At 40.7% G+C, this 23480-nt stretch overlaps 1 protein-coding gene across 4 annotated transcripts in view; it reads left to right on the forward strand.

Moving 5' to 3' along the window:
* Nucleotides 1-23480, forward strand: part of LOC144030066 (hyccin 2) — a 33727-nt gene that overhangs the window by 6040 nt on the left and 4207 nt on the right. Inside the window, exons 2-13 of one of the 4 annotated variants that reach the window (XM_077535995.1) lie at nucleotides 8371-8447; nucleotides 9871-9947; nucleotides 11087-11188; nucleotides 12227-12406; nucleotides 13148-13228; nucleotides 15918-16033; nucleotides 16433-16528; nucleotides 17516-17632; nucleotides 19924-20011; nucleotides 20121-20277; nucleotides 20393-20413; nucleotides 20773-20928. In XM_077535995.1, coding sequence (XP_077392121.1) covers nucleotides 9897-9947; nucleotides 11087-11188; nucleotides 12227-12406; nucleotides 13148-13228; nucleotides 15918-16033; nucleotides 16433-16528; nucleotides 17516-17632; nucleotides 19924-20011; nucleotides 20121-20277; nucleotides 20393-20413; nucleotides 20773-20928 — 1165 coding nt within the window. In that variant the 5' untranslated portion in view covers nucleotides 8371-8447; nucleotides 9871-9896. The remainder of the gene's footprint in view (nucleotides 1-8370; nucleotides 8448-9870; nucleotides 9948-11086; nucleotides 11189-12226; nucleotides 12407-13147; nucleotides 13229-15917; nucleotides 16034-16432; nucleotides 16529-17515; nucleotides 17633-19923; nucleotides 20012-20120; nucleotides 20278-20392; nucleotides 20414-20772; nucleotides 20929-23480) is intronic. The other 3 variants (XM_077535997.1, XM_077535996.1, XM_077535998.1) reach the window with 3 other exon arrangements.

Consider the following 23480-nt stretch of genomic DNA (forward strand, 5'->3'; position numbering starts at 1 on the left):
ATAATAAACATTCCGGAATCCAGCCAGTCGGTATGTATGAGGGTGTAGTGGCTTGAGAAACACTGGCTGCTTCGAGCGAGAGGGAAAAGAAAACACAACTGTGTCACTTGCATTCTGCGTGGCACTAATATGACCGCTAACAGAGTAGGAAATTTGAAACGTGGACGACAACTTAACCAATGCAAAAACACTAACCATTACTAATAGTTATTGAACAATGTAGGCTTTCTACCACACTCATCTTGGTCACCTGGTACAAGGGCAAAGTAAGCTCAAGAAGCTTCTTAGAAAAGAGGAGCAGGCCAAATAATAAGACAGAAGAAGTGTCAACAATTTCCAAGAAAAATAAAGCTGTATTTAATAGACAAGATCAGCAGTGCTACTTAAAGTACACATTTATTGCCAGTTGACTTGCACGCACCAAACCCTCTCTGCGTAATATGTCGTGACAGGCTGACAAATGAGGCAATGAAGCCATCGAAACTGCTTTGGCACATGGAGCCCAGACAGTCGACACTAAAAGGCAAACCTTAGAAGTTTCTTGAAAGAAAAAAACAACTCCTCCAAAATGGGAGTAGCTTGTTGAAGAGAAACAGACGCTGTCCTCCAACTAATTCCAACACCTATATTCACTTTTATGCTTTGTTGTGTGTTTAATCATTTGGTTTCATTTATTTCTATGCTGTTCTGTAAAAAGATGCCTCAATATGAAACCGGTCCATGGTGGAAAAATGGTAGAACACAGCAGTTATAGAAAATGGATGGATGTATGGTCCCATTGGAAAACTGTGGAAAACAGAAAACAGTCGAAAAAAAACAACAACAGAAAAGAAGGTGTATTTTTTTTTATTTTGTATTTTTATTTTTTTTATTTTTATTTTTTATTTATTTATTTATTTTTATTTATTTATTTATTTTTTAATTTTTTTATTTATTTATTTTTTTATATATATTTTTTTTAATTTTTTTTATATATTTTTTTTTATTTAAAAAAACACAAAATTAAAAAAAAAAATAAAAAAAAAGAAAAAAAAAAGAAAAGAAAAGAAGGTGTATTAACTGATAAATGACAACCTTTTAAAGTTATTTTGTAAAGCAATATATAAAACGTATAGACCCATAGCTTCCTGTATATTATTCACACATTTTCTTTCTCTTTAACCACCCATGTTAAAGCTGCTTTTTCTGTCCGAATAAGTGTCATATTTCATTTAATGCATCTACACAGCGCTCACAGAAACCTGTTTTAATGCGACGGGGTGGTCAGTGTTAGGTAACATCACCCTCCGCTGCGTTCTCGCCGGCTCGCTCTGCCGGTCACGACTCGCTGTCAGTCCAAAGTTGAACCGTCGCCAAAGCCCGGGTGATCCATGGGGCCTTTGAATTGGCGCCAGCTATTTGATGTCCAGATGGGACTGGAAATACGTGGAAGGAAAGCGTAGGAGGGAGCACTGGGGAGAGCGGCGCCTGTTCACAAACGTGCTCTGGAAGGCGACGTAGCGCATTAAAAGGATAATAACATCGGGAGTGGTCTCACTAATGCTTATTAGTTTGGCTACAGTTAGTTGCGGAGGGCGCTTTGTCATTGTTACGCTCGTATTTACACCAGCCGCAGTGCACTTTATGGAGCCAAAATGTAAATCTCATCATCATCGTTTTAATGCAAGACGTGGTGCTCTCAGGACCAGCACCGAGTATTAATGCACCCACCCTCCTTTTGCGCTCCCCCCTCGCTCTTAGCTATCCCTTCTGTGGTTTAAAGCCTGTGGTCTGTCTTGTAGTCGGCATGCTCAAGGTCAACCTTTGTTGAGGCTTGTTTAGCAATGCCTCCCTCCCGCCCCCAAATGTGTACCTGGTATGCCTTTCAGTCGGTGCTCTACTGCCCTGTCCTCATCGTGTTGATTATTTATGATGAACTCATCTAATGCTAAATGATGGGTAAACACGGCTTAGGCATGCTATGATTTATTTATTGAGGGAAATGGAGAGTCAATTGCATCTTTACAATACCCAGCACTCTGGCTTCCATGTTTCCACCAAACAGGCCAGGACAGTTCACTTAAGGTTGCCATGGGTTGGAATGGAACGTCTGGATCTGACTCACCGGGTGTTGTGTATAAACTTTGTGTTCACATTTATCCATCCACCCATTATCTGTATTGTTGTCCTCATTAGCGTTACGGGTAATTGTAGTTAACTGGGTGAGAGATGAAGTAAACATTCAGTTGGAGACATATAGACCAATGACCTTTCCAACTCACATTCCCACCTATAGACAATTTAGTCTTTCATCAACCCAATATTCATGTTTTTTTTTTTTTTAGTGTACTTATTGCAACATTCATCAGAACTCCTGGGTGTTAAAGAAGTACTAAGGAACTTTTCAAACTTAATAAAATATGTTCATAACTCTTCTGATGAAACATCGACTTAAAACTAGTTGAATGGTACCTTTTGCCTTGGCCTGTGGTGGTTTGTATAATTTTTACTGGCACTAAGCAACTTTGAGGAGGATGGTAGGAACACTGCCACACAAAAAAACTACAAATGTGCTGTCTACTTTATGGCATACGTCACTTCCCCCTTACGCCACTCGTTACAAAGACGGAAGTCAGTTTTGAATGTAACGCGCAAGTACTGCTTTCCTGGCAGAAGCTGCAAAACAACTGAAAAGATTTGTCTGAGGAGACAAAATTGAAAAATGAAAAAGGGAAGCTACCCGGATAAAAGGACAGTCAAGGATCAACATTCACTGGCGTGAGCTAAAAAAACGCAATTCGCCTGTCCTCATAGGAAATGTGGTCTTCCTTCAGACATAACAATACCACTTTTGTCCATATGGCACCGCCATAATCAATGTAAACTGAAAGGTCCTTAGTGTTGCTTTAAGGTATCTGTATGGATATGACTCATGAATGTTTGAGCTGTGTTAAAAAAAAAAAAAAGACCGTTTTTGTCTTTTAATCGTTTGTGTCATGTCTATTACAGACAAACATTCGCAGCATTGTTTAATGCTGATCTATGGTCTTCATTGGTTCTTTTGCGCCAATATAAACAGATCTCTTAAAGTAGATTAGTGCTCAGCAGAGCACAAAATCCATCAAGGCCAATGAATCCTGCCTAGCTGACTTGTTCGATTGAAAAATCACGAGTTTTCAAATCTTTTCAACTCTTTCTCAAGACTTTACAATTCTTTTTCACTGTGACAAACGGTGAAAATACATTATTCTTTCTGCACAAGAGAAGGACATTTGACAACATTTCCTTGATCAGCAGTGAGAAAATAAACACTCTGATCTGCTGTTTCCATGCCAGTATTGTTATTGACAAAATGATGGTGCTTTTGTGGGGGTTAAATAACATGGATATAGCTCATCTCCCCTGATGTCATGTTCTTGTTTTAACGGCAAACTAGTTGCGACTGAGTCAACCGCTGATGCTTCCAGTCAGGCAGTGCACTCCATTTTGCCTCAATTGCTTCTCGATGCAAATACATTGATTATCATTCCCATCGTATTTCAATACGTTTATCTAGTACTTGCTGGGCACGTATTCCAGCTTACCACAGTTTCATGAAGATCAAATTTTTGACTAACAAACGAGAATCCAAACAATATCCCTCTCCTCACTCCGTGCTAATACATGCTAAGATGATTGTCCACTGTGCATGCATATGCAATTAAACGTAGCGTTTGCATTTAAGTCCTCGATGAGAGTCTCAGGCTGAGGCAGTACGCTGCTGGTGTTCACCTGCACTCCCTCTGCATGTTTGTTGTGGCTCGCCCTGTCTAATTGGTGGAACCCTGTGTGTGCGCGAGAGCGAGGGATCGTGTGTTGCAACATGGGCCCATCCCAGCACGTCTGGCCCTGCAGCTGCAGTTGCTAATTTTAGCCCTGGATGTGCGTACGCCTCAGTTCCCCTCGCCTGCCCTATGAGCATTGAGGGAAGGATGATGCTGAGAGTGGAGATGATTCTTCCCTACGTCTGTATCACACATCAGCATCCCTGTCTGTGTGTGTGTTTTTTTTTTTAAGTCATTCACTCATTCTTGCTGAACAAGTTCAGGATATATTTAACCCTCCCAAATCTGTCATTTTTTGTATCCTAAGGGGAGAATCATTGATTTCCCCAGGAACATATTGACTGTGCTTTACTCTCTGACGATGACCTTTGCTCAGCCAAACTTCAATGGCATGTGCTTTAGACTCTGTCCCTGTCCTCGTTTGTAATGCATGGATCTTTAAAAAATAAAGACCAATCATTCCACACAGCTGAATTTGCTATTCATAAAGCTCTTTCTATTCCAGACAGCCGAGTGGCTGGTTCTCGTAACGATTAAGAGAGGCCGACGGGGCGGGGATTACAGCCATCGGGTTCAACGTAGTCGCGTATTTAGGAGGTAATCCTCCTTCCTAGGGAAAGTGTTTGGATGAACTGCTAGTGCGTGGGTGTTCCTCGAAGACCTCCTGCAAATAATCATGCACCAAGAAACGATGAGAGGTTCCCGGTTTCCTCAGGAATACTTAGGCATGTTAGTTAGTTATATATGTATGTACCTTGATGTGATGATCTATTTTGGTTGGATATTCACTTGAAGAAAAAAGGGCAGTCTGAAGTGGCACAAACCGGCACAGAACTTGCTCATGCTCAATAATTCATGGTTGAGTGAGCTAAGATGACCTTGGGGGGGAAAAAGCAATGTTGGACTGCTGAAACTTGGCACCGCTCTTTTGGGTTTCTATCATAGTCTTGAGAGAAAGCTTCTTCCATGCGATTCAGTTCATTTTAGTACCTTATGTATAGTAGTGGTGGTATTTTATTTAACCAATTGCACATTTTTTTTTAAATAATTACAAATGTATATTTCGGAATCATTGTTAGCACGTCCTAAAGCTCTGAGAGGTTTCGAGTTTGAATCTTACCTCAGGACTTCCTGTTTGGAGTTTGTATGTTCTCCCTGTGTTCACGTGGGTGTTGTGTGTATCATTTTTCAGAAGCCCGCATGGGATGGGTCCACCTTAACAGCAGTCTTTCGAACTCCCCACAGACTTCCTTACTTTCCTATCAGATTGTGTTCTATTTGCTTTTGTCCAATCACTAATTATTTTTGGGTCTACGTTGAAGGAATTTCAGATGTAAAGTGAAGGCTCCTATTTGAGGAGATATGGTAGTACCAAGACCTCGACCCAAATTCAGTCTGTGAAATAAATAGGTGTGTAATGAGTGACAGGATCTTATTGCCTCGTCTTACCAAGTCCAGCTTTTTGAAACAAGTAAAAATTAAAACTAAGCAAACTGTGCCAACAAAAGTCATAAAGAGGGGTGATTTCGCCATAGAGATGATTTCTAGTAAAGTCTGTCCTTGTAAATATTTAAGCCTGTCTCTTCCGCCTAACTCAAGCTGAGGTTGACAATGTCTCTAATGTCTTGGTTTATCCTAAGTTTGAACATCCTGCTTTAATGAGTTACTTAGTGTTAGAGCTAAAAAACACATCATCAGTGTGTAATGTGTTGTTCGATTTTTGGCAGACCCATTCAGTACCCACAAGAAAGCTATGAGGAAATTGTCATTTTGCGTTGTATTCACATTTGTATTTCACATTCTGTATTTATTTATTTTTAATTCAATAGTTGTACTGTACTTTATTCACATATCATATACCCATTTTTAAATTGCATGCTGCTGTCTATTCAGCTTGACTGGGCTCTTGTTGCCATTAGTGATTTTTCATTGGCAAAAGATGATACTACCAACCAGTACTATTTCTAGAATAGGGTAAACTTGAGTGACATAAATCACTGCTGGTTGCTCAGTGGTTGAGCAACTAACATTTGAGGATGGAAGGTCAAAATTAACTCATTCACTGCCATTGACGGAAAAAGACGTCAAATGATACATTTTTGCTGGGCTGGCAGTGAATGTGTTAAAACACACATTACTGTACATCGCTATGGCCACCTTCCATATTCTTGCTGCCTTACTGTGGCTATCAAGAACATGCTGTAAATGACTGTAAACTTGAAATATATAAATAATCTTAAAAAGGCACTAAATGGACTGAACCGAATTGGATACTTGAACCTCTTAGCTAAGAGTTTTGGTGACTTATCTATTGTGTGTTTACAACTCTGAGATAAGAATGCGTCGATAGTGGATTCCTCATTGCACCAATTATATTCAAGACAGTTGTTTGAGATAGAAAGCCTTGCACTAGTGAGACTATAAATCAACAAAGAAATAATACATTTTGTCTTCTGAAGTCCATTAGTTGGCTTTGTTCCAACCATGTGCACTACTTAGAAGTGTTTTTTAATGCTATTGTAATAAGAATTTGAAGTATGGTAAACAGGATGGGTTGGTCCTTTGCTAGCCCTTTGCAAACACTGCTGTAGACAATGAGCCAATTTTGTATATCGAAAGTGTGGCCCATGTAGGGAAGTTTGCTTATTGTTATTTGACGGACCCTGTTATGTGTGTGACAGAATCATTGTTGTGGTATTTTAACAGTGATAGCTTGTTGGCGAGCGAAATAATGTATTGGGATAATGGCTTTCCGGGCCGGTTAGGAAAAAACCCCCAAAAAAAACAATATTGCATTTGGTGCTGTTGTGAACTAACCTGGCAATAGCCAGGGTACCTCTCCATAGTAATTTGGTCGGGAAAAGGCGGGACATTCTGTACAATAATTCGAGCTGATTGGACGATGCGACATTCTACACGTTTGCTTTAACCAATGACAGCCACGGGTGAAAATTTTGTGTTCGTTCTTGTCGAAGGGGGGAAAAACACGAACATCTTACCAGCTAGAAATGCACAAAGCTCCTCTCGCTGTTCAACATTCAACAAGGAAAGGATGAGTAATTCTGCGAGAACAGAATTAATTGTAGTGTCCATTCATCCATGTTGGGTTTGTTTCTTAGCACCTGCATCGGCGCTGGCTTCCTGGTTTCGTCACAGTTGCATATCCCGCCCCTAAACACAATGTCGCTCTGTGATTGGTCCGAACCACCAGCGGAATCTGCGGGAGCGGTACAAGATGTATTCTTCGGAGTTTGTGAACTCAAAAATACCGTGAGAATTCATTTTGCGAGAGCAAGGTTAATTGTGAACACAACAGGAAAAAAAAAATAAAAAATTATTGCCACAGTGAGATCTTTTTTGAATAATTTATCGACACAGCAGATTTGGATGTGCTCGAGCCATATGATGAGCTAGAACTGTTGAATTACACTTCGGTGAACCCATCCACAACTTGCGGCACCTTCAAAATGTGTGTTTCAAATAATGACTGTACATGTAACATACATTTAAAATACGGTATAGTCCTCAGTCACGCTGCTCACGCAAACAAAGCTCTTTTGAGGCTGCTCACATGACCAGCACTTCTTTATGCGCAGTGCTAATGCCAGTGTGTTATATGATAACATAATGTGCTGTTTTGATGTTTAAGCCTTATGACTGACAGAGTTAGCATGTTAACATCAAAGCCAAATGGGTGGTTTGGGCTGACAGGAATACGGAGCTCTCACTAGATAGGATGCACTTCAACTCTTGTAGACAGACGTAACTGGTTCTCTGCACTTTCCTCGAGTCCTTCCTTTGAGGTGCGTTTCTACGTAAGAGCCCTTCAGATGAACACAACAGTTGCTTCCTAAATACTTAATCAGCTGGTGTGCTCACAAATGTGTGCATGCATCAAAGGGATAAGCGGCATATATGATCTTTCGCTTGCTGAGTCCTGATTTGGTAAAAAAAAACAAAAAAAAAAACACGTATATTAAGGCGGCTTCTCCTGTGTCATCTCTCAAAATAAGTACTTTTCAAAGCAAATAATTCGCTTGATGCTTTTGACCCTAAACTCAGCATGTTTGTAATTTTTACAGTTGTTATTTTTAGCATCCCAACACCCATTTTTTTTTCATGCTAAACTAGTCTAACCATGAGTAGAGGGCTTTTCAAGGAGTCATAGCAACCATCTGTTTACTTTAAGTCTGTGTGCATTGTCTCACCTTCAGGCAGAAACGTTAGTGACAGGATTAGTAGTCGTCATTAATAAACACACTTCAATTCAGGCAATTCGTTGATATGTCTTCGAGGTTATTGGGCTGACAATTTTCCAAACGTATTTACACATTGTAATAAGCAGGGGTTAAATGATGTCAGATTTTAAATTTTATTTTTGTAGTCTACTACTCTACAGTGGTGAAAGATGATAGTCGGCTGAATACAAGCGCACTTTCCCCGCCATAGACATACTGTATGCTCTCTGCCAACCTCTGATGCAGTTGCCCCACCACTCGACTAGGGACAAACGTGACAGTGTCATTGACAACGAGTTAATTGTTGATCATGTCTGCCCTTGTCTCAGGTGACCTTCAAAGATGTGTGACAGAGTCGAAAACCATTCGACTCTCCCTGTGGAGATCTGAGTTGTCGCTCACCGAGGTAAGAAAACAAAGGTCTACCCTACAGTATTCGCCTAACTCAGCTTGTAAACAAATTTTGTGGTGGACTAGTGTGTAGTTTTGAGCCGGATACACACATACTGATTTTTAACATCTTTGGAAGGTGTTGTAAATACTCAGATTCATCCAGATTATTGGTATGCGTGCACTATATCAGATGCTTCTCGGATGTTGTAAACAACTTCCCTGCACACAGTATTAAATATGATCTGAAAAGTTATAGCCACCTCTGTGCTTGCTCCACATTGTTGTGTGCGTCCATTTTTCTTTTACTTTTTTTTTTTTATGTCCCTGGGTGCTTGGCACCTTCAGATAAATTTAGTCTGCCTCTGTCCATCCTACCTGGGTTCTTTTCATTTCTCTGTCTTTTGTGTCATAATGTCCCTGCAATTTTGTTTTAAAATCCACTGTATCTTGATATATATTGTTACAGTATTTAACAATCCTGTATATACTTAACATAACTAGGTATAGGATGATATTCCGTTCTGACAGCATGATAGCCAAAAATATGGCTGTATCATGATTCATGGTATTAAAATTACAGCTCTAAAAATTTCCTTTTTTAAAATATTTGGGTCAATAAAAACAGCATTTTTCCATTATAGAATGTTTGGTACATTAAGAAATGCATCATTTTAAGTAACAAAAAAATAAATATTTTTTTTTCTTCTGTTTTAATTCTTCTTAGTAAGTCACAGTGTCTCCTCACTGGATAGTTTTAGATCATACTCGTAGGCGACTCATGTTGTCCTTTGGGGCGAACTAGTACCCGCTGGCACCATTATTCAAAAAAAGGGGATCTGGCCTCTCATAATTAACTCTGCAAACAGCCAATCATATTGTATTGGCATGTTTTCTGCTTTGGATTCCTCTCGAATAAGCTCATTACCGTTTACATACAGTTTTCGCGGTTATTGAAACCTTGACTTTTTGAACAGAAGGGGGGAAGGCCCATATGGATGCCGTGGTTGTTATTAATTGATGCATGGTGACAGGTGAGGTCAGCAGCGCGTTATGTAACAGTGTGGCCAGCGCCATACTGTGAGTCACTATCTCCTCTTCTATTTTGTTATGAGGTTACCAGCAATTAAATATGAGGGGACAAGAAAGTTTTATAATATACATATGCACCTCTCATACATACAGCCGACCATACTTTGACTTATAGTGGATATTATTAAATTTGGTTTTCTAGTCTGATTTGGTTGTTGTTGTTGTTGTTGTTGTGATTATTAGTAGTCAGATTCAGGCAGATTCTGTTATAAAACAGTAATTGTACAGGGAATTATAAATGATTTGTTATTTTTTTTCATTCAAGTGTATAGATGCAGGCTTATTGTTGACTGGATGGCTTTCATCAAAGTCAACTGTGTGTTTACGTGTTTTTATCTTTTCACCAGGCAGCTGTGGGGTGTCTCTGGGGAAGATGCTGGGTTCAGAGCGCGGAGTTGTTGAAGAATGGCTCTCGGAATTCAAGGTAGTACCACCTTCTTTTGACGATTCAGTTGTAACTCCTATTAATTGATCATTTACCTTACAGATTTTAGGATTATTTATTTTATTTTTGTCCATGTATAAAATTGTTGTAGGGTTGGGTGAAACACAGCGTTTTCAGTGCACACATGCATTGTATGTAACTTGAAGGGATACTTGACTCCTTGAGTCATTTTCAATAGTAAAAAGTGAATATTTAGTGTATAATGAATTTGATAACTTTATTATTTTTCATGTACAATTAATACATTTTAAAACAAATTTTTCCACTTGCTGTCAACTGAAGATGACATCACAGGTGCTGAGGAAGTAGGTAACGACCAATCATGGCTCAGTTTGCTGACCAAACCCAGAAAACAGATGAGCCATGATTGGTCGTTACCTACTTCCTCAGCACAGGTGATGTCATCTTCAGTCGACAGCAAGTGGAACATTATACTGCTGAAAATGGCTCAAGGAGTCAAGTATCCCTTGCAAAAAACGATTTCAAGGTTTGGCCAAGATTATTCTGTATGTAGAAATTCATGAACATTTACAATATTCTGTTAATGATCGTTTCTCTTTAATTAATACATCCACTTGCAATTTAGAATTATGTATGCTGAATAAAGGATTGAGAAAGAGAGAGCCGTTGTGGCGACGGTTACAACAGGAAGAAAATGCGAAGAAGGCATGACTCATTGTGTGAGTGGTGAAGAGCCAGCACGCTGTGATGGATCGTACAAAAGGATGCACTCTGAGGTTCAATCTGCCTCTTCTAATTTGATGTCAAGAACTCCTTTTCTTGAGTGGATCTATTTTCCTCACCATGGGCAATTATAGGATCCTGTCACTGATATCTTCACATTTTCCAGAATGCTTTTGACATTGCCGCCAATGAGAGGCCATTTTTCATTGCCATTATTCGGCCCTGTCTCACAAGGGGAAAAGAATATTAAATGTTTAACTGGTTTGATTTTAGAGACTGGAACGGAATCTCGATTTGATTCTATTTTAAATATATGGAAATGATGAAATGCTGCCGTCTCCTTAGGTCATAGCGCCCGGTAGTATTTTAAGAAATTGTCGTCATGTTTCATCATCACTCAAACTGACAAATGTTTTCTTTTACCTTTTACCCAGTCCTTACCAGAAACCCAACTCTCAAGTTATGCCGGCAGTCTTCATTTGAAGAAATCCTTGGTGCCAGCGCTGTACAGGGTCATCCAGGATCCGGGCAACGAGGTGACGCATCATAGAAAATACACGTTAGGAAATTGGACAAAAAAGCTGAAATTCAGTATCCAATATTATTATAATTTTATTTTTGGCCTATCATGCCTTTAGCCATATTGTACTGAGCAGCCAGGACAGAGACACGTGTCCAGCTTTTGTACCTCTATTGCAATTACATTCCAATTATATGGTTGACATCACTGGTACACCTCTGTGTTAGCCAAAAAAAAAAAAAAAAGATTTCTTATTATTATTATTATTATTGTTATTATTATTAATATTTATTTATTTTTTATTTTTGGTGCAACCTCAGTGGCAAATCAATGGCATTTGATGGAATTAAAAAAAAAAAAAAAAATTAAATCTATAATTTTTCCCCCTGTGATTTCTGTGCTAGCAAATTCAACTTATACATTTTTTTGTGTGTGTCACTTGAAGACAATCTGATGAAAGGACAGAGACACTCAGTGATACGGAACTCTAATTTTACACTAGTGATTCAGTGGGAGAATCCAATTATCATGGCAGCCCTTTTTTCTCGCTGCTCCTTCATGGTCAAATTTCATATCAACCAACCGCAGACTCAATTAATTCTAAATCTCAACGCTGCCTGTGCAATCCCATTAAGCGATCCAATAGAGAGAGGACTTTGGCACGTGTGTGTATGTATGAAATGGACAGGTGTCAAAGACCTGTTGGGATAAAGTTGTGTGCGTGTGCATAAGAGTTCTCTTTAGACTCATGAGTTAATCACCAGTAAAAGTCCAAACAGGAGCACTCTGGCTGCCTCTTCTCAGACCCTTCTGACTTTCATTACGGTGATTTACTCACTTACTCCTCCACACCTCCCATTATTGACTAGACTTTGCCCCCGAGCCTCACTCGTTTACGTGAAGAGGATGCGCATCCGTGGTTGAAGGCTATGATACTCAAACTGGAAAAAAAAAAAGAAGAGCGACTAGCGTGCGTTCAGCCTCACCACATCAGCGCATTAGCCTTGGGCACAGATTCATATGTCCTTACACGTGTCCCTTTTGATCCATCCAGCTGTTGGAGCCCGTGTGTCACCAGCTGTTCGAGCTGTACCGCAGTTCCGAGCACCGCTTGCGGCGTTTCACAATGCAGTTTCTGCCCGAGCTGGTGTGGGTGTATCTTCGAGTCACGGCCAGCAGAGATCGTCAGAGCAATGGCTGCATTGAGGCCCTCCTCCTGGGCATCTACAACCTGGTGGGTGTCACTTTGCAGCCTCATCCCTAAATTGAATTAAGTTATTATGATTTTTCTTTCCTCAAAAGTTTATATACAACTCGACCCGGACTTTTACTCACATTATTGATGATGAATCAGCATTCTGATGAGTGACAGTACAGTGTTCCCTCGTTTATCGCGGGTGTTACGTTCCAAAATCTACCCGCGTTAATTAAAAAAATTAATAAAAATCGAAATCAAAAAAGAAGAAAATTGCTTGTTCTCTTTGTCAAAATAAACCCACTCGACGACTTGCAGATGTCTTGCAAATTAAGCATACCGTTAAATAATTGAAGTACATCAGTGCAACAATACACTTTTCCTCTCTGAAGAAAAAAAAAAAAGATTGTTTCTGGTCATTTTATTTTTTCATAATAACACAACATAAACATTAATACGGTTACAGATATAGCACCATCTTTTGTGATAGGTGATGTTTGTGTATTGTGTTGTGAAATAGCAATACATTTTATTGCGGTATTGACGTTTTGTCCCAACCTGCATGTTAGGCATTTTGCCAGTTTGGTAAGTCACTTATTCCTGTTTTTGTAATCGACTGACTCCATGTAGCATTGAGTTTCACTTCAGCCCCGCAGCAGTGTGCTGTGCTAATTAAGCTGTGAAGACTTACGACTGTGATTGAGCATTTGGGACCAGATTGTTCAAAGAAACGCTCCATTGCTTTCTTGACATGGCTTCTCTGTCTTTTCCATTTATCAGGAGATTGTGGACAAAGATGGCAACAGCAAGCTCCTTTCCTTCACCATCCCCTCGTTATCCAAACCATCGATTTATCATGAGGTGAGAACAAACCTGTGCCCCCACCGATTTTTTTTTTTTTTCAGGCTTGACAAACTGTTAATTTATACGGAAGAGTAGAGCTGCCAATGTGGAGTAAACATTTTTGGCTGGCGAGTATGTTCGAACATAGTCGCAAATACGTTCGAACATAGTCGCAAATACGTTCGAACATAGTCGCAAATACGTTCGAACATACTTGTAAATATGTTCGAACATACTCGCAAATATGTTCGAACGTACTGTACATGTCGGCTACATGCTACAAAGTTAGCATACCTTCCCATAATGCCACGGGGTATTATTTGCACACGCACGAGTGGAAAAGAAATGACGAACCTAAATCATGCACGGCAGACATAATAAATCATAAAAGTTAAGAATAAACACTGTTTTTCGCCTACTAAATTTTCTAATAAAGTGGTAATGCGGCCCAAATGCCTAAAAAAATTGGGTTTTGTTTTCAAGTTGTTTACACGTTCAAACATATTTGCGAGTATGTTCGAACATATTTGTAAATATGTTCGAACATATTTCAATATACGTTCGAACGTATTTGCGAGTATGTTCGAACATATTTGCGAGTATGTTCGAACATACTCGCCAGCCAAAAATGTTTACTCCACAATGGCAGTGCTTCCGTAAATTTGGGCTGGTACTGAAATGTTTGCACTTGCAGTGAGGCATCTCTAATGATTCACGACCAGTCATTCATTAACGTGGGTTAGTGAGACGACACCCTGGAAAAGAACACTCGTGGAGAGGAGTGCGTTTCCACCTGCTCCAAGAATTTATTATGCTTTCATACGAGATGACGACGCGCAATGCGCGTTTGCGGCGGTGCTCGATAAGATGGCAGAGTGCGGCGCAGGCGGAAGACGATTTATAAACCGAACAGCAAGCTTGAGAGGCTTGAGCTTGCATGCTGAGAGAATAAAGCAAAAACATTGCTGGCATTAGCATACCCTTGAGTCTCTCCTTAAATTAATCCATCCTCATCGTGTGTAAGGGCCTGAAGAGAAAAAAAAATCACTTTAATTTAGAGGTGATGTTAAGTGTGTGCTTCATCACAATGAAGAGGCCAAGTGATATCAATCTCTTTTTGTTATAATTAGTTTCTACTGAGCTATCAAAATCTGAATCAGAATGGATTTGATTGTTAGTGAATGGTACATTCACAGCTTGGAATTTTTTTTTTTTTCACTTCCTGGTGCAACATGAAACATATACAGTAATGGTTAATTAAAAAAAATCTAAATACAATTTTTAAAAATAGATGGTAATAAAATGGTTCAGGTAATGTAACTTTAATAAAGCTATAAGGGCATGCAATAAAAATAGACTATAAAGAAAGAAAAATGCTCTAAAATTGGGTAAATTCACTGTCAGCCACAAATCTTGTAGAATCGTTATCCTATTGATTAGTCCATTGATTACTCAAGTCTCCACACTCTGCCAGCTCAGTTTTGCTGTAATCACATAAGACTTCGTATTTGTCCTTTTTCCGTCTGAAAGCGACTTCAAACCTTTGGCATCTTCATCTCCATGGACATTTGTTGTCGAAAAAGTGCATCCAGCAAATATGGTTTTAAAAGGATGAATTCAACTTGATAGAAATTTTTGTGTCAGCCAACTTTTGTGGGTCAATTTGACCTTAACTTTCTGGTTTGTTTTGTACAACGCAACCCAGAAAGTTGAATATGTTGGACGGAGGCAGCATTATTCTTTGGCTAACTGGGACTGGACTTTGTGTACTCGCACAAGGTTATTTAAACCGGGTCGGACTTGGCCAAAGTTCCCCTTCCTTCTCTTGTCCCCCACTGGCCTGTTCTCACGCTGTGTTTTCTAAACATTTGGGCTTCAGTCCTTTGTGTGTACTTCCACTTCAATATACTACAGGCTGTTTTATGTCCCCCATTTTGCAATGGGAACCAATTCTTGAATTATAGGACATACGAGGAACAGAACTCCAGTCCCTCAGCAGCGCTGTAACCCATATTTGTATGTAACTTGGAATTCACCCTAGTTAGCTAATTCCGGGAGTGTACTTATAATAACTATTTGTATGAAAAACACTTAATGGTCACAAATCCAAAACAATCAAATAATAAGCAGTAAGTAGTACGGTACAAACTGAGTGCGTCTTCTTGTGCTGCATGGCCTCGTATACTTAAGCCGCCACACTTAGCAGTAGTTAGTTGAGCAGTGTTTGTAACCTTGAAGCATACTTATATAAGCATACTATACGAAAATCTTATAATTTCCGTCTTGTTTTTGTTCATGAACTAACATGTCCATAGATTTTAGTTTTTATTAAGTGAAGTACATTTTCATCTCGTCTTCATTAGTCGATGGAAATGCATACTGATTTGGTCCCAGTTATTGTTTATTAATGAAGGTTTTAGTCTAGTCTAGTTTTAGTCCGGTGAAAAATGTGTTGACTTGACGACATTATTTTTTGTTTAGTTTTCGCTGACGAAATGAACACTAACTGTGAGGCAATTGTGCTAACCACTCATTACCACACTGCACCAGCTATTTTGTACTTTCTTTGATTTCTGCCTAAAATATTTCATTGATTTTAGAAATGGTCGATAACCACTTATTTGAACATGTGTAAAGCACCACTTTATTTTGAAAATGCCACTGAACATTTACATTCATAGTGCATTTGTGCTTTCTGCACGCGTAGCCTTCAAGCTTGGGCTCCATGGCCTTGACGGAAGGAGCTCTGTGTCAACATGACCTGATCCGAGTGGTGTACAGCGGCCTCCACCCTCAGAGAGAGACCTTCACGGCTCAGAACAGGTGCGCTCGTTGCTTGGGACGGACAATGTAATAGGCGGACTTGATCCAAAACTGCGCCTTCCTTTTTGAGCACACGTGGAAATGCATCTGTCAGACTGAAATATTGTTCGTGACAAGTAACCCCAAAAGCCCCCCCAGGAGTTGACGCTCCACTGTGATGATACACGGCCAGTCGTTTACCCTCCACTGCACACGCTCAATTATAGTGCTTGGAGGCCTTGAGGACCTCCTGCAATGATGTGGACGTGCACAGACTCCAAGGTGGAAGAATGCTGACTTTCGTAGGAAGTGTAAAACACTCCACTAATAGTGTCTGTTAAGATGCCTGGCCCTGTCGTGCTGGAATATAAATACTCTGATGTGATTCTAATCCATCATGACATTCATGTGCATTTGCAGATTTGAGGTGCTGTGTTTCCTCATGCTGTGTTACAACTCCGCTGTGGTCTACATGCCCCTTTCTTCCTATCAGTCAGTCTGCAGAATGAGCTCACGGTGAGGAATGCACGCACGGACAAAAAAATACATCCTGGAAATATCTGCAATGTAAATATATGCAACCTTGAATTAAATTTCCTCTGCTGCCTCGTATCTGCAGCGTACTGCTTTATTTTTTATTACATTTGCACTTAATGTTAGAATTACAATATCAACTTAATGTACAAAATGTACAGCCTCTTCGGGACAGGTGGGCTATTACTTTTCTTAGCTTTATCGTTTTGGGTTTTCTCCAACAATGATTTCATGCCAGATGATGTTCACAACCCTGTAGTTGGTATATTCCCATTTTGTAACACTGGGGTTGTCAAACTTGGATTCCCTAATCCTTGAGGGGTCCACTAGCCATTGCTGGGGTTATTTGCAATAAATTGTTGCATTTTTTGTACTTTTTTCCCTTGTTAATATTTTATGTCACTATATACTATGACTAAAAGGTGCCTGATTTTTTTTTGAAAATACTTTGTTATTGTAATATTGTGAAAAAAAAATCAAAATTAGGCGTGTAAGTGTCCACATGATAGTCTAATTGGCATAAAAATTACAATTATAGTTTGCTAACTCCTGGAATAATTGTTTAACTGTAAGGAGAAAGCTACAGTATATGCTGTGGCTTCAATCTGCATTATAACGCTTAAACTCAATTAATAGGATTAGACATTTCATCTTGGAGACTGCACCTATTATCACACAGTTTCTGAATTTCCAGCCATGTTTTCCAGTCGTTGAGAATCAATATGTGATTCTCAAGATAAGTCTGAGGCTTTCGCCGGTAATGGCGCCAGTGCAAGTGCACACACTATTTCGGAATGACTAAAGACTTTCCGCGCTGCGAGCAGGCAGACGATGCCTGGAGCAAGTTCACTTTAGAAAAGACGGCAAGGTGTGACTGTGGAGATTGTAGAGCGCCAGAATAATGCTCAGCCCTCAAGTCAAGCCTCCTGTTGATCACGTAATGCTTGCGTGTGTGTGTGCCGTCCTCAGGTTGTGCGTATGCGGTTTCCCACGGCAGCAGCAGAAACTCTGGAGGGAGCCTTGCAACCGCGTGCTCTTGGACCCGGAGTTCATGGTGCAGATGCTGACTGCTGTTTATCATGCCATGTAAGTGTCTCGGCCTATTATCGTCTCTGCTCGTCGACCGCTTTATTAGGTGCACTTGCGCAATCGATTACGAGAGCGCGAGTCATAATTCTTCCACGGTCAGTTTTTATTGCCGCTCCCAGAGAGGTTTTAACTTCGCTATACAATATACAGGACTGTCTCAGAAAATTAGAATATTGTGATAAAGTCCATTATTTTCTGCAATGCAATTAAATAAGCAAAAATTTCATACATTCTGGATTAATTACAAATCAAGTGAAATATTGCAAGCCTTTTATTATTTTAATATTGCTGATTATGGCTTACAGCTTAAGAAAACTCAAATATTCTATCTCAAAATATTAGAATATTTCCTCAGACCAAGTTAAAAAAAAAAAGCCATAATCAGCAATATTAAAACAATAAAAGGCTTGCAGTATTTCAGTTGATTACTTGACTGCTCTCCAATGTGGCAAGCACAATCGCAGCGCCAAGGACAGACACTCCTCTCAGCGCAGACTGATTACATCAGCAATGCGCCAGGGGAGCAGGTGATTTCATCCCTCGTGAGAACGGCCGATGCAAAGCTGATTGCGGCCTCCCCGACGATGCCTCGTCCTTAGCGAGATCGGGCAGTGACTCAAATCACGGCTGCTTAGCGTGAAGCACTAAGGCGAGTGTGACCAATCTACTGTCGGCTTAATTTTTCTCTTCAGGAAGCACAGCAGCAATCAGGAACTTGTTCAGACACAGACTACATGTGTATGAAGAGAGATAAAATAATGTTTTTTGTGTAATCCTTGGCCTCTCATTTCCATGTCCTGTTTTCACATGCATCCTCGCTTCAAACAGGCACATGAAGCTTCATATACATGCAGAGACCGTAGCGATGGCGGAGAAGGACATGCTGGGATTTAGGTCAATAGGTAACTAATGAGTCAGTGCCACGTAAAGAGAGAGAGGTGGCGCTAACCAAAATGAACGTCCATCCGACCTTTCTGAATTTTCATCAAAATGTTCCCAGCCCTCTTTAAATGGAAATGAAGTCATTGTTTTTCTCCCATCTGGAAGATAAAGGGAACACGGCGCCGCACTGTAGCTCCGGGGGAAGGATCAAACGGAATGAGTCTTGAACGATTTCTCCAATGTGTTCACGTACCCGTGCTTATTAGGTTTGACAATATTCAGATGCTACGAATAGGCATATCAAAATAAATGACCTCATGAGAATTCTTTTCCTTGAAGCAAATGAGGCAAAATAGAGTGCGTTACTTGGCCGAAAGCAGCAGAGTTGCTAATAATTCAGGCTCGACTATTTTACTGTCTAAAGAAGAGCAACGTGATGTCATCTATGTGAAGTTGCTTCCACAAAGAACTCCCTTATGGTACAACTCCTTGTCAATCCAACAGTGGCAGAACATCCCTTTAAATTTGCTCCAAAAAAAAAAAAAACACGAATCGCGCAGTTATCTTTTTTTCATCGCCTCCATAGTGGATCAATGTCGTCAAAGCATACAGCATACAGCATACAGAAGGCTGTGATACAGATTCTGACATGACAAGGTCGTTTAAAGCAATGGTAGCTATTGCATAAAACGGCCAGCAGGTGGCAGCAGAGTATAAGATCAGCCAGGGCCCTTTGCAACAAGCTCTTTTTTGCCAGTGTTTTCAACAGGTTTGTGAATAATGATGAAACATTAATTAATCAATGTTAATTAATTAACATTAATTAATTCTAATGCTAATTGCTGCAAAACTGAAACAAATCAAATATATTTTTTGAGTTTTATTGAACATGTAAACATGTCACTTCTTTCCTGATGAAAGAAGCGACTCTAATCTTTCTTTTGGTGTGTTCCATGTTTTTATAGCAATAGGACAGAATATTCTGTGGACCTTGCAAAATCAGCTGGGAGCGAAAGGGGTTCCTTCAGTGAAAATGGCTGGACGTGAATGAGTTAAAAATACTGTTATATATTCTTTAACATTCTTGATGCTGATTTGGGGATTTTCATTCGGTATATAATCACCAAATTTATTTTAAAAAATAAAATGAAATTCTTGACTGTGTCTAGTAAATCTAATATTTATACAATATAAATTTACACATTTTAAATTAAAACACTGCAATGAAATTAAGTGTTCCACGATACTCAAAATGATTGCAAGAAACTTCCTTTGTCACTCTTAGCCGCAGTAAAACTAAATATTTCAGTGTCTTTGTGAATCAAACTTTTGCCAGAGAACATGATGTTATCTTTGATGTTGTATGACGCTGTCACATGTCTGTTTTTTTTGTTTTTTTTCCCCAGATACAATGGCGAGTGGGAGATGGGTCGGGAAGCTTTGGAGGACGTTCTGTACAGAGCCCAGCTGGAGCTTTACTCTCAGCCTCTGCTGGTAAGCGACAGATTAAGCGCCGGTCTTGCGCCAGTGTGTTGCACCCTTCGGCGTCATTTAATTGGCCGGCGCGTTGACGTGCCCTTTTGCGTTGCGTGTCAACCGGCAGCTGGGCAACGCCATGAAGAACTCGCTGCCGGACAGCGCCCCCAACGAACCGCAGGGGCGCAAAGTTCTGCAGGTGGAAGTGACGCCCACCATTAGCCGCATCTCCATCTCGGCCATCACCACCGCCTCCATCCGGCGACACCGCTGGAAGCGAGAGGGTAAGGCTACTACGGGAATAAACGGCACGTCGCTCATCGATTACCATTTATGTCCTCATCGTTTTATCACCATATGAAAGTAATGCAAATATTGATGTTTTCCAACGTGTGAAAGGCCACAAGAAGGAGCTTTTAGGTGAGAAAATGATTTGAATCATTGTTTTGGTCTTCTGAGCAGTGAAAGAGAATCCTGTCACACCATTTAGCACTTTGCAAAATGGTGTCTCCTGTCACTCTCTGTAGTTGTCATCATGTAGTTTGTGTCTCACTGCTTCGTATTCTTTCTTCACCCGGCTCTTCTGCAAGAAAGTCTTGACAAAATGGTGCTTGTAGATTACTCGGCCTTCATCACTGTCGAAGGCCAGTAGTAGATCGCTTTTATAATTGTAGCTTTGACTTTTTTTGTATCGTAAATCGACGAGACCACAGGTTGGCTGAGGCCCGCTGCCACTAAAGAACCGTATTTCCCCGTCTTGTGTTGTTGTTGACTCCCAGATTGTTTTGACTACTCGAGCGATGTGGAGTCGAGCGTCGCTCGTCCTAGTCCCGCCCAACACCCGTCAGCCAATGAGCAGAGAGAAGGGGGCCCTCACAGTCACCACCACCATCCCAGCAGCAGCAGCAGCATCATTCCCCCCATCACACTCGAGGGTAGGGCACAGGGGCGGGGACGACCTGAGCAGCAACCACCCCAAACTCACCCTCTTCCTCCCCTTCTTCTTCAGCTTTGCTGGATTTCGCTTTGCTGCCTCTGCATACCCCTTTAGTAAACTTCAGACCCGTTTTCACCAAGCGAGTACGTTTCAGTTGAGTTCTCAATACACATTTTTTCCAGGAATGATTCAAAAGTCTAATCAGAATAACGGAATTAATATTTCGCATCCCTGCTGTGGGTTGGAGTATAAATACTGAGCTAATGTGTCTCTATTGTAGGGATAGACACGATTATCGGCATTTTTATGAATATCGCCATTTTGAAGAATCGTACGGCTGATAATAGATCAATTTGAAAAAGTGTTAAATTCATTTTTCAGATTTTGATGCCAATATTTTCTCTTTTAGTGAAGATTAATATCGTCTCTAAATATCGGTTATCGGCGTCGTTTACTAGTAATAATCTGTATCGGTCCTGAAAAAAACAACAACATATTGGTCTATTTTGTCCCCACATGTTCTCAGATGTTACTGAAATACGCAAATAACAAATATTTTCAACCAGTGAATGACCAGAAATGGTTTTCGCAATCTTTTGTAGTACCTGTTTTTGCCTATGAAAAAGTGTCCGTAGTTTTTAATTAAAAGCATCCATCCGTTATATTTCTATAGTGCTTGTTCTCATTTGGATCCAGGGGTGACCTGGAGTCTATCCATAATCCATATCCATAATCTGCTTTGCTATTATCTGATTGCCTAGGGCCCAAACGATGCACAATTTTTTTCAGGCTAATGTCAATTTTGTTAATAATTGGCCGATTAAAATCAAACAAACAAAACAAAAATCAGATAAAGAGTAATCTGTCGATTATTTAAAAAAAAATTTTTTTTTAATGAATATGACTAAAAAATTCACAGAAAAATTATCCCGAGCAAATTACCGTTGGAGAGGTACCAGATTGTTATTGCGGAGAACTCCCTTGAGAAGCGCAATATCAATCTGGCTATTGCCAGGTTACTGAACTGCACCGCTTGGTGGAAACGTGTCTTTAACTTGTCCACAAACCCTTAGCTAACAGCCTGCTGCTCTTTGCCCAACGAGAGTGAAAGGAAGAGATGCCAATTTTGGCTCGGAAGGAATGGCCAGCCCAGTGGCCTCGTTGCACGGGCCTGTCAAAATCTCTCGGTCTCCTTCCCACACGTACATTCCTACTTTGGCCCTTGTCACTCACTGAGTCATAGAAGGCTGCCTTTCTCATCCTTGTAAGTCGATAAAGTAGATCCGTTTTAGATGACTGGCATGAGAACCTGACATCTTGTTTCCACGCTGCGGTTCACCGCACCGCGTTTCCGCTCACGTTCGTACGAGCGACTCCCCCAATCTGTTTTGCAGTCCAGCAGCGTTGATGATTGCTTGCGCAGCCACGTCACACAACTCCCTCATCTGAGCTCAGTGAGTGGGAACGAGCCCTCCGTCATGCATGCCCGTGCTTCGGCGAGCTTTCCAGAGTCCCCGCCAGATCCGAACGTTATATCTGACAAGGTCAAGTCAATGACTTGGTTGTTGTGAACAAAATGTCGAGTAATGCAATATAGATCCGCAAATTGCTCGGGTCCGCAATCCAGCCCATTTTGTCTTGTTGAAAATCTCTTCATTTTTTTGTGTGCACTCTTTTGGATATTGACCCTGTGACATGAATGAAGGTCAGAAGGTGCTGCTCAGTTGTCTTTGCATGATCTCCATCCATCCATTTTCTTGACCGCTTATTCCTCACAAGGGTCGCGGGGGCTGCTGGCGCCTATCTCAGCTGGCTCTGGGCAGTAGGCGGGGGACACCCTGGACTGGTTGCCAACCAATCGCAGGGCACACAGAGACGAACAACCATCCACACTCACACGCACACCTAGGGACAATTCGGAGCGCCCAATTAACCTGCCATGCATGTCTTTGGAATGTGGGAGGAGACCGGAGTACCCGGAGAAGACCCACGCGGGCACGGGGAGAACATGCAAACTCCACCCAGGAAGGTCCGAGCCTGGACTCCAACCGGAGACTTCAGAACTGGGAAGCGGACGTGCTAACCACTCGACTACCGTGCCGCCCTTTGCATGATCTTTTCCTTGAAAATTCTTTCTGCAGCTCTTCCAACGGTGAGGACTGGGAAGAAGGATCTTGTTTGTGCTAACGCGAGGGCAAGCTCGTGTCATTCTCTTGTGCTCACTAGTCGCTCTGCGGGAATCTATACGCTGCAGGAAATTGCACCATATGTCAAGGTTTTAGCCATTTCATTCGGAAATCGCTTGTAAGCTATTTACGAGAGGGGTCATCGCAAATAATTCACCCTGTACGACACATGCATCAATTTACCGCTGTAAAAGAGAGGTTCCATCAATACCGCAGCCGGGTTTTTATTTATATTGCGTTGCACACCCCGGTTAGGTGTCACTAATTTATGATAGAATGAAGTGGCAGCCAAAACATGCCTGCCCTCCAGCCAAAACATTATGACCACTTGCACAATATAATGAGATCCGATACAAGAGCTTAT

Source organism: Festucalex cinctus, chromosome 11 (genome assembly GCF_051991245.1).
Source record: "Festucalex cinctus isolate MCC-2025b chromosome 11, RoL_Fcin_1.0, whole genome shotgun sequence".
NCBI classification, from domain to species: domain Eukaryota; kingdom Metazoa; phylum Chordata; class Actinopteri; order Syngnathiformes; family Syngnathidae; genus Festucalex; species Festucalex cinctus.